The sequence below is a fragment of the Doryrhamphus excisus genome, chromosome 21 (assembly GCF_030265055.1).
Source record: "Doryrhamphus excisus isolate RoL2022-K1 chromosome 21, RoL_Dexc_1.0, whole genome shotgun sequence".
Taxonomy (NCBI): Eukaryota; Metazoa; Chordata; class Actinopteri; order Syngnathiformes; family Syngnathidae; genus Doryrhamphus; species Doryrhamphus excisus.
In genome coordinates, this window is record NC_080486.1 from 8,079,301 (window position 1) to 8,096,468 (window position 17,168).

The 17,168-nt window shown below is 39.2% G+C and overlaps 1 protein-coding gene across 1 annotated transcript in view; it reads left to right on the forward strand.

Annotated features, from left to right (window-relative positions):
- Positions 1-17,168, forward strand: part of ofcc1 (orofacial cleft 1 candidate 1) — a 107,419-nt gene that overhangs the window by 66,994 nt on the left and 23,257 nt on the right. Inside the window, exon 19 of the mRNA XM_058060813.1 lies at positions 10,131-10,337. Within this exon, the coding sequence (XP_057916796.1) occupies positions 10,131-10,337 (207 nt within the window). The remainder of the gene's footprint in view (positions 1-10,130; positions 10,338-17,168) is intronic.

Consider the following 17,168-nt stretch of genomic DNA (forward strand, 5'->3'; position numbering starts at 1 on the left):
AACCTGTGGTCAATGGTGTGTGTGTGTGTGTGTGTATGTGTGTGTGTGTGTGTCCCTTGCGAGCTGTGAGTGTGCGTTTGTATGCTTCACTGCATTGCAAGAATCCAATTGGCTGATTATTTGAATGACATTGGTGCATGTGCATCTACAGCCTTACACGCATGCAAACCTTTTTGCGTGTCACATTAAAACAGCTCCTTCTATTACAGAGGAGGGTTTTTTTTTCCTCCTTTTTTTTTTTTTTTTGGACAGCGCTTTGGGCCGCCATGGCCTGAGGCGATAGCAGTCAGGCAAGGGCAGGAAGCACCGCATCTACACAGTCTGAGCATTAGGGAGCTCAATATGAGAAATGACTGCAAATGCTACACGCGGCCATGTTCCTGAAAAGGTCACAGACTTTGCTGAGCACTAACGTGTGAAAGCAGCGGTCAACTCAAACTAACGCGTAAAAGATAAGAAGACGAAACACACATTGCACACGATTCTTCTTCTCCGAGTCCAATGTGCAAAATTTTATGGACATAAGTACAAAGCGCATTAGGGGTAACCGAGCACTGACTATACATGACCATTGGAGCTAGGATGCAAAAGTACATGTTGTCTCCTAAATAATAACAATTCTGCTATAAAATGCTGCATTCGTGAAAACTAGGAATATGGGAATTAGAGATGTAGAAAATGTGGTAACTAAATTACAGTATAATTCCATTCCCTTTCAGATTAATGCTAATTAATCCTGATTAATTCTTTGCCCCCCCATGGTGATTAATTCGATTAATCTAATTATTGCTGTTATTATTCATAAAGAAGTGTAATATTTTCAACACAAAATATCCATTGACTATTGAGCCATGTGTTTTGTTTACTTTTAACCTGACCTCATATGCTAGTTCCCATTGTTATTGAATGCACCATTGACACTATTATTTTTAAAGCACCACTACCTCTACTGCTATAAAATGCTGCATTCATGAAAACTAGGAATCTGGGAATTAGGGATGTAGAAAAGGTGGTAACTAAATTACAGTATAATTTCATTCCCTTTTAGACTAATGTTAATCAATCCTGATTAATTAATTGGACCATGGTGATTAATTCAATTAATCTAATTATTGCTGTTATTATTCATAAAGAAGTGTAATATTTTCGACACAAAATATCCATTGACTATTGAGCCATGTGTTTTGTTTACTTTTAACCTGACCTCATAGGCTAGTTCCCATTGTTATTGAATGCACCATCAACACTATTATTTTTAAAGCACCACTAGCAGTACTGCTATAAAATGCTGCATTCATGAAAACTAGGAATCTGGGAATTAGGGATGTAGAAAAGGTGGTAACTAAATTTCAGTATAATTCCATTCCCTGTCAGGTTAATGCTAATTAATCCCGATTAATTCATTGGCAACATGGTGATTAATCTGATTAATCTAATTATTGCTGTTATTATTCATAAAGAAGTGTAATATTTTTGACACAAACTATGCATTGACCATTGAGCTATGTGTTTTGTTTACTTTTAACCTGACCTCATATGCTATTTCCCATTGTTATTGAATGCACCGTCAACACTATTATTTTTAAAGCACCACTACCAGTTGTAAAAGAGGAGAAAAGTCTTCCAGTATGAACTTGTCGGTCTGAACGCTTTAATTACAGGGAGTGTCAGCGCCATTGCTTAATGTGTCCCTCACAATTAATCCAGGGAGAGGATGTCATTATCCATGGGCAGGCTTTTGAGGGAGAGGGAAAACAAGGGAAAGGGATGAGACGGAGAGCGAGTAGAAGATCCCAAATAGGTAGAAACCATATTGTGTTCAACCAACATGTGTAGATGGACACTAACTCCTGAGGTTAAACTTGACAGATCTGATTCTTTGTGACGCTTTAGTGTTAGTCACTTGGTTTCCTCCTCCTTTGCCTTTAAAGACTTTGACCTTGGCTGCTTCCTGCGCCCCTGAGGGGATGAGGGAGGGAAGGTTCTGGTGATGGTGACAGGTGTCGCGTCTTAACAGCGCCACATGACATCCCGAGGAGACTTTTTTTTTCCACTCATAACCTTAAAGAGACAGCGGTGCATGTCCACAATCCACATGTGAACGCGTCTCATCACTGATTCCCAGCTCGAATTTTGGTTATGACCAGTGAGCCTCCGAGGCCTGATTAGTTTGAAGCATGCTCCAAAGTCAAATGTGTGATATCAAAGGCAACTTTGGCATCAGTGGGCTGCATCTTAATGCAAAGATGACCTGGTGAACTCTTTAAATGTGCGTGCACTTCAAAAGTCAGTGGTGAAAATGAGGTGGCAAGTCGACAACATACCAATGTGGTATTAGTTTATAGCTTGTGGGGTAGCTTTAACTTTAAATATACGTTTCTGGGTACAGCTTTTCCATTTGATATAGTATAAGGCCTGGATGAAATTATTAGCATTTATTTATTTGGGTTTTTTAACAAGGGAATTACCATAAAAAGTGGAAAAAAAGAAAACACAACAAAATATTAATGACACGGCAACTTGCACATCACACAGCAACTTAACACTTGAAAGCTATACCTAAAAATATACAAACATGTAAGAGTTTTAAAGTTTTCTCATAATGCATTTCATTGAAGGACAAGCAGCATAGAAAATGGATGGATAGCACTGCAATGCTGCCTCTGTCCACCAGAAAGAGCCACCAGAGGGAGGCTGATGTCATTGCAGCACCACAATTAATTTGTTGCTCAGACGCATTTCATTACGGGAAAACTTTTCCATTTTCAACACATAATGGCATATATTTGTATATTTTTTCAAGTGTACCTTTTGAGTGTTAAGTTGCTGTGTGATGAATGTAGTTTTATTTGTAAGATGACACTGTGATTCCGACTGTTACCTCTTGCCGTTTTCAATGGGTTGACAAGTGACTTCCTGTGACTTCACTCATTGCTTGTGATCGGCTTGGAGCGGCACAGATGAGTATTAAGTTGCTGTGTGATGAATGTAGTTTTATTTGTAAGATGACACTGTGATTCAGACTGTTATATTGAGATATGACCTCTTGCAGTTTTCAATGGGTTGACAGGTGACTTCACTCATTGCTTGTGATTGGCTTAGAGTGGCACTGATGAGTGTTAAGTTGCTGTGTGATGAATGTAGTTTTATTTTGTAAGATGACACTGTGATTCAGACTGTTATATTGAGTTATGACCTCTTGCAGTTTTCAATGGGTTGACAGGTGACTTCCTGTGACTTCACTCATTGCTTGTGATTGGCTTAGAGCGGCACAGATGAGTGTTAAGTTGCTCTGTGATGAATGTAGTTTTATTTGTAAGATGACACTGTATGCAGACTGTTATTTTGAATGATTACCTCTTGCAGTTTTCAATGGGTTGACAGGTGACTTCCTGTGACTTCACTCATTGCTTGTGATTGGCTTAGAGCGCCACAGATGAGTGTTAAGTTGCTGTGTGATGAATGTAGTTTTGTTTGTAAGATGACACTGTGATTCAGACTGTTATATTGAGTTATGACCTCTTGCCGTTTTCGATGGGATGACAAGTGACTTCCTGCGACTTCACAGAAGTGCACAGAATTTAAACATTTAGTAGTAATTCTGGCATAGTAAGCAGTAATGTTTTATCAAACCATTCTTTGTTTGATTCAATGTATCTCTATCTATATTCATTACCATATCTAGGTTATTCTTCTGCTATGTGTTAATTTGATTAACTGACTATTTTGATACACAATTGTGTGTTTGGGTTTTAGCAGCATTTTGGGCTATGAGAGAGCAGGTAAACTTAAGTATAAAAGGGGAAGCGATGTCCTTAGGGCCCCAGTGTGAGTCAGACACGGTGTAAAAGTAAGTGATGGCCTTCCATGTGACTTGTTTACTGTAGGCTGGCAATAGGCTTTATTTCCCATAAAGGAGATTAGTAACAGTAAATTATGCATATCTTATTTTTTGGATTATCTTAGCCACTCAGCGATATTATCTCGCCGGATAATCTTCTTTTAAAAGTCGCACAGTTTATTCCGACTGTGTATAGCCATCACTGCTTGTTTATCTTTACTCGAAGTCAAATTTGGTTCGCGCTAGTTTATGACGGAGGACGTGTGCGCTATTTTAGCTGTGATTATTCCAGTTGAGATGCTCACAGGCAGTGGCTTTGCCGCATAGGCACAGTAATGAGGCCGGTGAGAGTGTAGTGTTTGCTGTTTTGTCACTATTTGTGTGCATATGTGTGTGTGTTTCCAGCATGCAAATGTGAATGGGTGGCCTGTCTTGTCCAGTGGTGCGTTTAACAAGACATAGACCTTTGCTTCGGCCAAATCAGACTGTGCATCCATGCCATTTTCAAGCTGCTCCAATTATATCCGTCGAGCATCCACATATTGGCCAGATTTAGAATAATAGCATATCTATTTCCATTCTAATGGCTGACATTGCTTGGCTTATCCATGCATGTACGTCCATGCTCTTTTATGCTTTGTGCAGCCACACTTGTGTATTTCATCAACCCACACCGTGTGTTTGTGTGCGGATGAGCATTTGTGCAGCGTGAACCTTGACATATGAGGATTGTTCGTGTGTTTCAGCGTACAGTGTGCACTTGTTATGTCAAAATTGTGAATGAGTCCAATTCATCTGTGTTGGCATGTTTTTGTATGCGCAGTGTCTGCGAAGCTGCAGCATGTAGGCCTTGAACCTGGGTCAGCTCCATGGCGGTGGCGGGAGAGCATCCTGCTAGGGGACGAGGATGCGGGGTGGAGGGGTGGAAGAGGGGGGGTTGACCCTCAATAGCTTAGATAGCCTCTACACGGTGCGTACTCCTCTCACCCCTCCTCCCTTCTCCTGCCCATCTCCTCCCCCACCTCCTCCTCCATGCTGCCTGGCCCTGAGTGCCCGCAGGCACTGGAGATGCACGCATGCTCACCGTACGAGGCTTTGTTCATGAGCAAGCGTGTGTGTGTGTGTTAGCATGTAGATGGGTGTTACTGTTTCTATGTGTGTGCGGCTGAGGGATCTGTGGACAAAAGAAGCAACCGTTTCTCCTCATTTTTCTGAATACATCCCGATGCCGTCACTGTCCTACAAGAACGTAAACGGGAGAATCATTTACTATTTCTAGTTGTCAAAAAAAATACTGAAATAACAAATCCTTATCACTAAACTCTTTGTTTTTGTGACATTTATTAACACTACCTTTAGACACTAATGGTAGTTTCATGGTCTGGGGCTGCATGAGTGCTTCTGGCAGTTGGGAGCTGTGGTTCATTGTGGTGAACATGGATTCCAACACGTACAGTGACATTCTGAAGCATTCCCTGAGCCTTTTTGTGTTCTTACCAACAAAGGACAGCATATAGCATAGCATATAATTAGCATTGCTCATCATTGAAATCTGCTAAATGTATCGTTTAACTCATTCAATCGCCTTCAATCCCGATGATATTGACTAATCTTTCAAGGCACACTGAATATTTTTTTTCTATGGCTGTATTGTATAAACATGGAATCTACCAAAAGAAAGATTATTCAGAATAAAAATGTTCTACCTTGTTCTGTTCTTTAGTCATCAGCAGTAGAACATGGGTACGTTTCAGTAAAATATCCCTTCCGAGTTTTCATCGAATATACTTCTTCTACCTTGTGCCAAAAGTGAACTGTATTATTATGATTATCATACAGTAGATGGTAATGCTTTTATTTCATTTGAATATGCATCAGATTACAATTGAGTGATCACATAATCAGTTCACAGTTCCACATGTCCAAAAGGAGTAGGAAAAAGCAAAGCTTATTAAATCCTACCTCTCCATCTGGTAGTTTTAGAATCAGTAACTGTTACATTTTTTCACTTCCTGTTTTCCTAATATAGTTTAAGATTTTAATTGTAATTATTTTTTTATTTTTATTTTTATTTTTATTTTTATTTTTATTTTTATTTTTATTTTTATTTTTATTTTTATTTTTATTTTTATTTTTATTTTTATTTTTATTTTTATTTTTATTTTTATTTTTATGTCACATACCGAAGTATGAGGTGATCTGACCATACAATGACATAATGGGTACCATAGTAAGTGTCAATATAGTGATATGTATAGCACATCATGACTGGTTCAAGACTCTTCATCCTTATATTTAGGAGTTAGTATGTTCTCTGTAGGCGGCATTATGAATTATCCTTACTGACCTTTTTTGCAGTACATTTAGCGAGTGAACATTGCTTTTATAGTTATTACCCTATATATATTATCAAAACAATGTTTATTTGGTTTAAAAAAAAACAGTACACACCCTCTTGTGTCCTCCTGTGTCCTCCATCCTTATTTCTAGGAATGGTTTGAGCAGCACCAATCGGTAATATTCATGCAATTTGACTACAGAGTGTCAAAAAGTAGTACAGTACAGTTATTTGACTTAAAAACTTGAGCAAACATGCAAACCATTGTGTGTAGTATGATACATTCCCACCCTCTCCAACTCCACCATACCCCAATCTCCAGCCTAGTCCATACCGCGGTCCTGTAGCCACATCTTCGCCTTCCATTGTGTGAATGATACATAAATAACCAAGCCTGTCCGCCACCCAGGCAAATTCAAATGCACCTGTCAAAGTGATGAAGCACCCGCCCGCAGGGAAGCATTGTTTACATTTTCACTCCACTCTTTGCAAAAGTGAGACTCTAATTATTTTCTCCTATTGTAAATTAAAGCCAAGTGGGACAGAACCAGAAACCCGACCATATCTGGACTGGTGGTCTGGGTGCAGCAGAAACCTTTCCTTTCCAAATACTGTCTCAAAACTGGAATTAAAGCAAAAAATATGACCAAATCCTTTACATTTACGGACACTTGAATGAAAATTACACCTATACCTCAAGGTAATTACTTTTATTATGTATTTTCATGAGGTCTGCTTTAATTTGGTGAGTGTAAAATCACATTTACCCTGCAAAAAGACAGGCAGGCTCTCTTTGTGACCAATCCCTGCACACTTCCTGTGCTCCTGTCCCTCTCGCCCATTCTCCATTTGCCGTAATGTCCGCAAATTTTGAAATTTATGTCCCTGCTGGAAAACATGGTTTGCCATTTATAGTCCCGAGCCAAAAGACATAAGGTCTGTCTCTCCTGATGCCAGTCAAGGGACTCTATCAGATTTCTAAATACAGACCCCGACAATAAATCCCAGCTTGATTGGCTTTGAATTGGGTTAACTCACTTGAATGCTATCTGCTTAAACCACAGCTGGCCTGTCTGCTCTATGCAGGCATTGAACCTAAATCAGTCACTTAGTGCTATCAAATGGGACAATGGTGGAGTGGAAAAAGCACTCCCAAGTCTTGTTAGAAAGCAAGAAGCCAGGCGAGCTGCACAATGGAACAAAAGCAGACCAGAAGAAGAGTAGTGTGGAGTGTTTTGTCTTAAGCGTGATGCGCCCTGAGAGCCATGGCGCATTGCATGAAATGGCATCACCCAAACCCGGTACGAAAACACCTTTTCAAGCTTTTGTTGGGCCTTGTCAACTGGATTTCACATGCTAATTGGTGTGGGACCGTAGCATGGCGAACGGAAGGGGGGGGGGGGTCATACATTTACCACAAGCAGGTGCGTTTAACCAAAATAACTTCCTTCCATATTGTGCCTCTGTCAATAGCCACGTTTACATGGATCCAAATATTCCAATTCCATTCGGGTTATTTGATCAAACGGAAAGAATGTAACCTTTGTATACACCTCATTCCGAAAAAAAAGTGCCAATCCGAATGAATATATAATCGGATTCACAGGATTCACAGGATTGAGGTATCTTGTTACTACGTATACTGCGTTCTTCTTTGTGGTGTTTTTCTTCTTCTGTTGTTTATTGGCGGTTGGCAAGCAGCTTTGGTGTGCATTAGCGCCATCTGTGGAACAGAATCTAAACCCTTCTATACGCCATTCAAAAGTCCAGTTTTATTAAAAAAAGAAAATACATATCTATATAAAACATGTGCCGAGCTTCATTATAAAATATTAGCAAGATTGAACTTTATCTTTTCCTGTTCCCGGGTGCGTTCTTTCAGCGAATGCTGAGATATGACGTAACATGCAGCTCGAGACGTTCTTCGATTTTAAAAAATGGAGGCGAGCAATCGGCACTGGACTGCTGCGGAAAATTTGTTTTTGATTCAAACTAAATTTCAAGACTGGACGAAGGAAAAACTGGCAATACGGAGTTATTCCAACAAATGAAAGAAAAACTCAAGGAAGTCGGTATCACGTGATGTTGGTGTTTACGCTTTACTGCGAATGCCCCATTGACTATTCTGGTTGATTATAGCGGCGCATGTAGACACGTGATTGGAATATTCCTTTCCATGTATACCATTGCTTTCGGAAAGGTCATTCGGAAATATTCCATTCGGAAAGAGAAAAAATCCTCATGTAAACGTGGCTAATGTTATTCCATTCTTGAAGTTGAGGAACATATTTGTGATTAGATACTTCTAATTTCCTCAACAGAAGGCTGAAGTCAATGGTTATCTTATGGAAAGTCTTCTAAAACATTATTATTCTCAATATCAGTGCATAGTTCCATATTTACATATTATGTCACTATCAACAACAACAACATATCACTTCCTAATTCCCCACAGTTGGGTAAGACACTTCACCCACCTTGCCTCCATGTGGCGTCTGTGTCTACGGATGTAGAATACTACAACCAGTGTGTGACTGAGGAGAGAACGAATAATGGGTTCAAGTACTTTGAGTACCTTGATTTTTTTTTATTTGTGTGTGGGGGGGGGCATGGTGTTTTGTGCGTGTTGTCGTTTTACATTCTCTCACCGCTTGAGCAAAAAAACGGTGCGTTCAGGACACATCGGTAGCCTTTACCAGCACACGCTCTCAGAGTGGGAGCGAGAGCTTCCATGATCTTCACACATGGATGACTTCGAGTTACATGACCTATATAACATGTTACACGCTCTGCTTGCTGCTTGTGTCTCACCCTAATAGAGAAGGGCAGAGCATTACAGGTGTGTAAGGTGCAGATATACACACACACGCACGCACACACACACACGTGCGATGGACACGTCTGCTTTAGGGATGTGTATGCATGGTTGCATACACAACCAGCGTGTTTACCTGCTGCTGATTGGGCCCCATAGGACTCATGCGCTAGTCACAATTAGCATCACATACAGCCAGGCCAGACGGCGCTAATCTATGTTAAAATATTAAAAATAATGACATTTCACAAGTCATTTTAAAGGTCACTTCATAAAGTACACAATAACACTATTGAATAATCATTATGGCATCTTTTTGTTGGTTTTTTTTGTTGGTTAGTAGTTTGAGTAACTGTAGCTTTGCTGGATTTATTTTAGAATATTGTAATTATTTTGTCCGAGTGGTTCTCCCCGTGCATGCGTGGCTTTTTTCTCCGAGTACTCCGGTTTCCTCCCACATTCCAAAAACATGCTAGGTTAATTAGCGACTCCAAATTGTCCATAGGTATGAATGTGAGTGTTAATAGTTGTTTGTCTATATGTGCCCTGTGATTGTATTTAACAGTATAATGTATAAAAAATATTGTATATAACAATATGAGAGTCACTAAAGTCATCATACAGCAACTTCACACTCAAATATACAAACATATACCGATATGAATATTAAAAAAAAACTCCTTTAAAGTTTTTCTATACTGTATTTGTATTGCATCTGAGCAACACATTCATTAGGGTGCTGCAATGACGTTAGCCCCTCTCTGGGTTCCTCAAATAAATAAATCATCAAAAGTATAAGATGCAGATGTATTTACTACACTAAAACGGTCTGAAAGTTTAATGAATGTTAAGGAATGTTTCCTCCCACATTCCAAAAACATGCTAGGTTAATTAGCGACTCCAAATTGTCCATAGGTATGAATGTGAGTGTGAATGGTTGTTTGTCTATATGTGCCCTGTGATTGGCTGGCGATCAGTCCAGGGTGTACCCCGCCTCCTCTCGCCTGAAGACAGCTGGGATAGGCTCCAGCACCCCTTGTAACCCTTGTGAGGATAAGCGGTAGAAATTGAATGAATGAATAAATGAAATAATTAATATAACTTAATATTATTCAATTTTACATGTGTTTGTGTAGGTGGCGGTGTATGACTACATCTGGACAGCAGAGGACCCACTAGCTGGGTCCGCCACGCCCATAGATGACCCACAAAGGGAGCAAGGGTCGTCACCCCTGCCAGAGGGAGAGACCAGCACCCACCTGGCCGTTTATACGCTCTACCTAAGCGGTCTCAAGCAACGACACCGTCATTTCCTGCGACAACCAGATGGGGCCATTATTGAGGTAAGGCTGCTACACAACATCAGGTACACCTGCAGCAGTACCGGTATGAATGACGAAGGCGTCATAAAAGGTAGAGAAATGGGCGGGGACGCAGAATCCCAGCCACTCCCTGTCGGGAGGGAGGGAGGGTGAGAATAAGGGAGGGGTTTCGTCACTGAGTGCAATCCACAGACAACAGTACAGCGATGTGGTGTGAGGGGGTGAACAGCTACATAACAACTAGAAGAACTAGAATCAAAAGGTTTTCCTTGGGCAAAAACAAATGTAAAATTGTGTTTCCTTCTCAAACATAAGAGAAAAAAAAGATTTGCCCTCAGAAACAAATCCTAATAACTTTATTCAAAACATGTAGTAGTCACTGCTTACCAAATAGTATCCAGTCCAGCACCTTATTGAGACAACAATACATGGGGAATTGAACGCTTCATTACCGCTCCTGCGTTGCTCCATCATTCCTGGCAGTCGTCCCCCGAGAGCAACCTGCAGCGTCTCAACAAAATTAATATTTGGAAGTTTGACTGTCAGATAAAAGAAGTATTGAAGGAAGACGCTATAGGCGCTCACAATTAGTGTTCTGTCCTAATAGTCGTCTGTCATTATTTGACTGATGGAGGGGGGGGGCGTAAACATGCAACATGCGTCTCTCTGTGGTGTGTGTGTAGCCTCCAGAGCTGATCAGACATCTGGGTAAAATACACACACAAACACACACACACAATGCAGATATATAACCATCTACACCAGTGAGCTGATAAAGGCCACGTTAAGTGAAGGGATGCATGTGTCCCTTGGGTGTTGCTGTCTTTTCTTTGCATCTTCACCACAAGAGACGCTGATGGCATTTCACCCGCTGGTAGAACGGGAAGGGAGGGAGAGGTGTGGGGGGGGTGATAACACAAAAAAGAATGAGCCCCTCTTTGCATATTCCTAAACTAATCCTCCCTTGACTATATGGAGACTGCATTTTATGTTGATATGAGGAATCACCAAAGGGCATTCCCTGCACTTGAAGCTGATTTTTATTGGTGTTTTATACAATTGTAGCATTAAGATACATGCACACTGTGTACAAATTGTCCTCCAGATGTACAGTGATAGCTCCTTGGAGATAAATAGCAATAAAAACATGAATAGATAGACGATGGAATAATAGAAAACAAAATAGCTTGATTGGTGGATCCGTGGCAGGCGGTGCGTTTGGTAGTCGGGCCTTCAGTGGGACAGAATTTTTCTCGGCGGAGGGCTGGTATTGGCTGCACGGCGGTCACCCGGCACCTGAGTTCAATCCCACCCTCGGCCATCTCTGTGTGGAGTTTGCATGTTTGCATGGCTACCAGTCCAGGGTGTACCCCACCTCTCGCCCGAAGACAGCTGGGATAGGCTCCAGCACCCCTCACAACAAGCTGTACAAAATGAATGAATGAGGGCTAGTATTGTTTAAAAAAATAGTTTGGAATTCGTCATTTTCAGATGAAAAATGAAAAACAAAAAATGAAAACATGAAAAAAAATGAAAAAAATCTTCATTTTTTAAAATTAGTCTGGAATTCGTAATTTTTCAGATGAAAAATGAAAAAAAAAAGAAAATGAAAACATGAAAAAAAGAAAAAGGTGTACCCCGCCTCTTGCCCGAAGACAGCTGGGATAGGCTCCAGCAACCCCCGCAACCATTGTGAGGATAAGCGGTCGAAAATGAATGAATGAGGGCTAGTATTGTTTAAAAACTTAGTCTGGAATTCTTCATTTTTCAGATGAAAAAAAAAAATGAAAATGGAAAAAAAAGAAAAAAATTGTCATTTTTCATCATGAAATTTGAAATATTCAAAAAAATTGAATATATTCGTCTTTTTTTTAATTAGTCTGGAATTTGTCATTTTTCAGATGAAAAATGAAAAAAATGAAACTGAAAAAATGAAAAAATTCGTAATTTTTCATCATGAAAAAAATGAAAAAAATTGTCTTTTTTTTTCATTAGTCTGGAATTTGTCATTTTTCAGATCTCCTGCACCATGAATCTGCGGTGCTACCAGTTGAGCTCACCAGCTCAATTTTTCAGATGAAAAATGAAAAAAATTAAAATGAAAAAATAATGAAAAATAATGAAAAATAATTAAAAAAAATTTCGTCTTAAAAAAAAAGAAAAAATTCGGCTTCATCCACTGCTAACCCTTGATCTTTAAATACATTGTCACCAATACGCCTGACTAATAACTAACATAGCATCAGTAACTTCCACCACTCCAGTCCTCTACACTACAAATGTCATTTTGAGTTTTATGTTCAAGATCTGTGATACTGATATGCTCAGGTGTTTTTAAACAATCTTGGTCAAATTTTACACGCATGTGCCTGTCAGGCCCCTAAAGGTGTGTACTGAATTCGGTGGTGATTCAGATAAACACCCTTAAGTTACAGTGGTTGTTTTGTATTGAGTGTGTTTGCTTATACAAACAAATACATGCAGCAAAATTTAATTATCAGTTTATGATATATATATACATATATTTCTGCAGGTTTGATTACACCGGGTAAAATATAAAAATGTTATTTCTCTATCCCCAAAATGCACTTTTATCCTCGCCTCAAATCTTTGGTTGGACCTGCCCTCCGAGCTCCACACTGATACAAATATTTAACCTCATTTTAATACATAATAACGTGACTGCGCTCTCCTCCCAAGCTTAGTTAACAAGGCTAATCATGCTCCTTAAGAAGGCTGCTTCCATTTACTGAGGAAATATTGACGGATGGTTCATTTCCTTTAAAGTGCTCTGTTGTCACAGGCAGCGTCCTGGACGCCAATGCCCCGGAGGAGCAGCTCCTCCCTTAGACTAACATGACCAGTGCTCCGGGGGCCAGCGGCTTTGCATATTACTCACACTTTTTACAGCCCAAATTTGTCTAAACGAACACCTTAACAAGTCAAGTCCTGGAGCGATGGCCCTGAGGTGTAGACATTGTTAGACACGGTTTGGAAGCAACCCAACAGTCAGGTGTATCCTGTTTGGAGAGAAACAGTCGTGCAAAAACTCAATATTCCCGTGTTTATCCAAGCAACTTACCGTATGTTGTTTGAACCTGAAACAACAACATTTGTTGTGAATGAAATGCCACAAATTGTGTAGTAAAATGCCACAATAATGAGGTATTTATCGACTTTCGCTGAAAGAACGTTAATATTAATGATGTATATAATATGCTCAGTCTGCATAAGGGCCCCCGCGGCATAGTGACCCTACTTTTTGGAGCGGAATCACAACAATACAAAAACATTGTTATCCGTACGCTAATAAAAAGACACTGAAGGTAAAGTGAGGTGTAGCTTTGCAAACACTCATTACCTATAAACAGATGTTCCCCAGCTGCCAGCTCACAAAATACGCCGCTGACAACAACATTTAGGGCCGAAAATGACGCAGGGAAGTGCATCTGTATAACGCGGGACCTTCAATGAAGGCCTCATAACCGCTCTGTCTGCAGAAAACAAGATGGCTGATGAAGAAATTAATGCAGGGAAAGTCATTATCTCCCCTCCTAAAACCACAGTGGGTTTATGTCCCCCCGTGTCGTCTTTTTTCCTTGCGGGCTAGCGCTTAAGTGTCGACGGACAACTGTGCTCTCGTCTTTCGGCTCCATATGGGAGGTGGCGGCATATGCAAAAAAACTGGCTCGGCTTCTGTAAAACTTCCATTAAAGATGCACAACTAAGACTCCGCCAGCTTGACTATTACCTCTCCCCGCAAATTATTTATGGCTCCCCCGAATAAAAAAAAAAAAAAAAAGAGCTGATGAGGAGTATCTCCAGCGACGTGGATAAATAAAACGAAAAAAAAAACAAAAAAAAAACTTGAAATTTCTGCTGTGTTGTCTCCCTCCTTCTTTGAGAGAGAGTATGCAGTTTATTCACACGCTGCTGTTTTATTCTGCTGTTATGCTTTCTGAATATGAAGTATTTTGCTCTTTGGTCAAAAGTATAGGGACACCTAGCTGGAATAGTCACACTTGGAGCTTAAAAGACAACAAACATGGCCGACAATCATGATAAGCTAGTATAATGATAATCATTTCACATAGAGACCGTTTATATCAGGGGTCTCAAACACGCGGCCCGCGGGCCAAATGTGGCCCGCAGGACACTAGTTTGAGGCCCCCGCCTTGATATGAAAGTTTAATGTTTGCCCGCGCAAGTTTGATATGGATGCTGTATGGTATCATGTACCCAGAAAAAAATTATTACGTTTGATTAATGTTCATGTTAAAGGTTAAATAACTGTTAATAGTTATCCTCCCTATCCGTGTGGAAGTGGTAAGTTTTTGGCTATTTAATTTTAAAGGAAATAACTTGAAGGCTACCGTTTAGGTCGCTAACTCTCTAGTTTGCGAGTTAGCATGTGTCTCAAGACCCTGCAGTTGCGCAATATGTTGTGAATAAAAAGAGTATAAATGTGACTATAGTTGTGTTTTGTCATGTCTACAGGGCTCTAATAATGCTTTGTTCATTTTAATCTGAAAAAAATAATTTGTCTACCCACCAACTATATGTGGTTTCTTAAGTTTTTATTTTGAGAACAGTGAAATGTTTTATCAGAGCTTTTCTTGGAGAAAATTGAAACCAAAGCACTGAAAAAGTTTGTATATTTTTCTGTTTTTAATAAATGCTTTTTTTGTTTGTTTTTTTTGGGGGGGAAAAACTGATGCGGCCCAGCCTTGCCCAGACCCTAGCTCCAGTGGCCCCCAGGTTTGAGACCCCTGGTTTATATGATATAATGGCAATTAACTACTATAACCATTAAATTTATTATTATAATTTATTATTATTTTATTCTCATTTAGTCATCATTTTTCATTATTTCAGACGAGAAAATTACCTGGTTTTCATTGCTTTGCAAAATAAAACATATTTGGATTTAATCCTCTAATGCTTCCCGCCACATCACGCATAGCGATAATTCAAATTCCCAATTTCTTGTCACTTTAGAGGGCTCTTTTTTCCTTCAAAATATTAGTTATGTTCTAAAACATATCTTCTTTCTTGTTCTGTTTTTGGAATAACATCTTTTTTGAACATTCTTCTTTTGGATTTAGTTTATAGGCTCTAGACCCGACTGTGTTAAATAAATTATATGAGTCAATGTCAATAAATGAATATTTTCATAGTTAGCGTAGCATATAAAACCTGTTTATGGCTTTCTAATTGCAGGTTTTAACATTATTAGAGCCTTGTAGACAAGAAATAACACCCCTATAATCACTTTGCACGCCTGTTATTCTTTGTTTTCATCACATTGCTGATGCTACGGTGTCACTGCAGGGACATAACGATGGTATCATAGCAAGCTAGCGAGCTAACTTTTTGATTTAAGAAGAGTGGGGGATCAAAGAAGATGATAACATGTCGGCTCTATCGCTAGTTTCCATGCAGTGTGACAGGAAGTGTAATTTAAGTTCAATTAATACAAATCATATACAAATACAAATACAAAAATGGGGTCTTCACCGGACCAATATTGACCTAATTTAACATGCAGCAAATATGAAGGTGGGGGTTAACCTTTTTAAAAACACCTTGCAGCAACATTAATTGACGTCAAAGTGGACAAACAACATTAAAGTCATCACACAGCGACTTAACAGTCAAACATTATCCCTCAGAAATATAGAAACATGTATCAATATCAGTTTTATATGGGGAAAAAAAACAATAATTTCCTTGCTGAAATGTGAGCAGCACAGTATTTCAACAATTAGTAGTAGTCGTAGTAGTAGAGATTAGAATTTAGCCCAAAATTAGCCGTACCGCTGTATAATCCGCATTGTTTATGTTTAAGAAAAAAGTAGACGTCTTTCAAATGTTGCAACTTGTGTGGTAAATATTTCAATTATTTAAAATAATTTATATTAATATAAAAATATAACATAAAGTATAAATAATAAAATAAAATAAAATAAAATAAAATAAAACAAAATAAAATAAAATAAAATAAAATGAAATGAAATGAAATGAAATGAAATGAAATTAAATTAAATTAAATTAAATTAAATTAAATTAAATTAAATTAAATTAAATTAAATTAAATTAAATTAAATTAAATTAAATTAAATTAAATTAAAAGCGCTCACTATGGGAAAGGTCACGGTAAATCAAATCAAATGTCCTCAAATGCATCCCAAAAGTGTTTAATGGGGACAATAAAGCGTCTTTACTGCACTGAATTAAAGTAAAAAAGTAAATATTAAAGTAAAAATTAAAGTAAATAGTAATAGTAAATAGGATTGATTCACGAGTGACCCCCCCCCCCCATTATCTTGCTTCGTCTTGGCTCACCGCAACTCAAACGGCGGTCCATTTGGGGTCTTCACCGGACCAATATTGACCTAATTTAACATGCAGCGAATATGAAGGGGGGGGTTAACCTTTTTAAAAACACCTTGCAGCAACATTAATTGACAAAACGCATCCATTCTCCCTCCTGCCACTCTTTTGTAATTACTCAGCCCGCATCGTTTTGATTGCCGCTTCGGCGCTGGAGGAGCCACGCTTCATTTGCCGTGAGGTCATCGTCAGCCCTCAGAAATATGAATCTGATTTAGAAAGGAAGGGCTCTGCATGCTGCGTGTGTGTGTGTGCGTGTGTGTGTGGCTACAAGACAGAGGAGAACGTCCTTGACTATGTACTGTATGTTGCATGAAGAGATTAATGCCTCCCTGGCAGCCATATCTGCTTAGCAGGAGGACTTCTCCAAAGTACACCGCATGTAATTATCTGGCAAGTTAGTGCAAGTTTTAGATAAAGAAACACTCGGCGGCACATTTTTCAAGTTGGCTGCCCTAT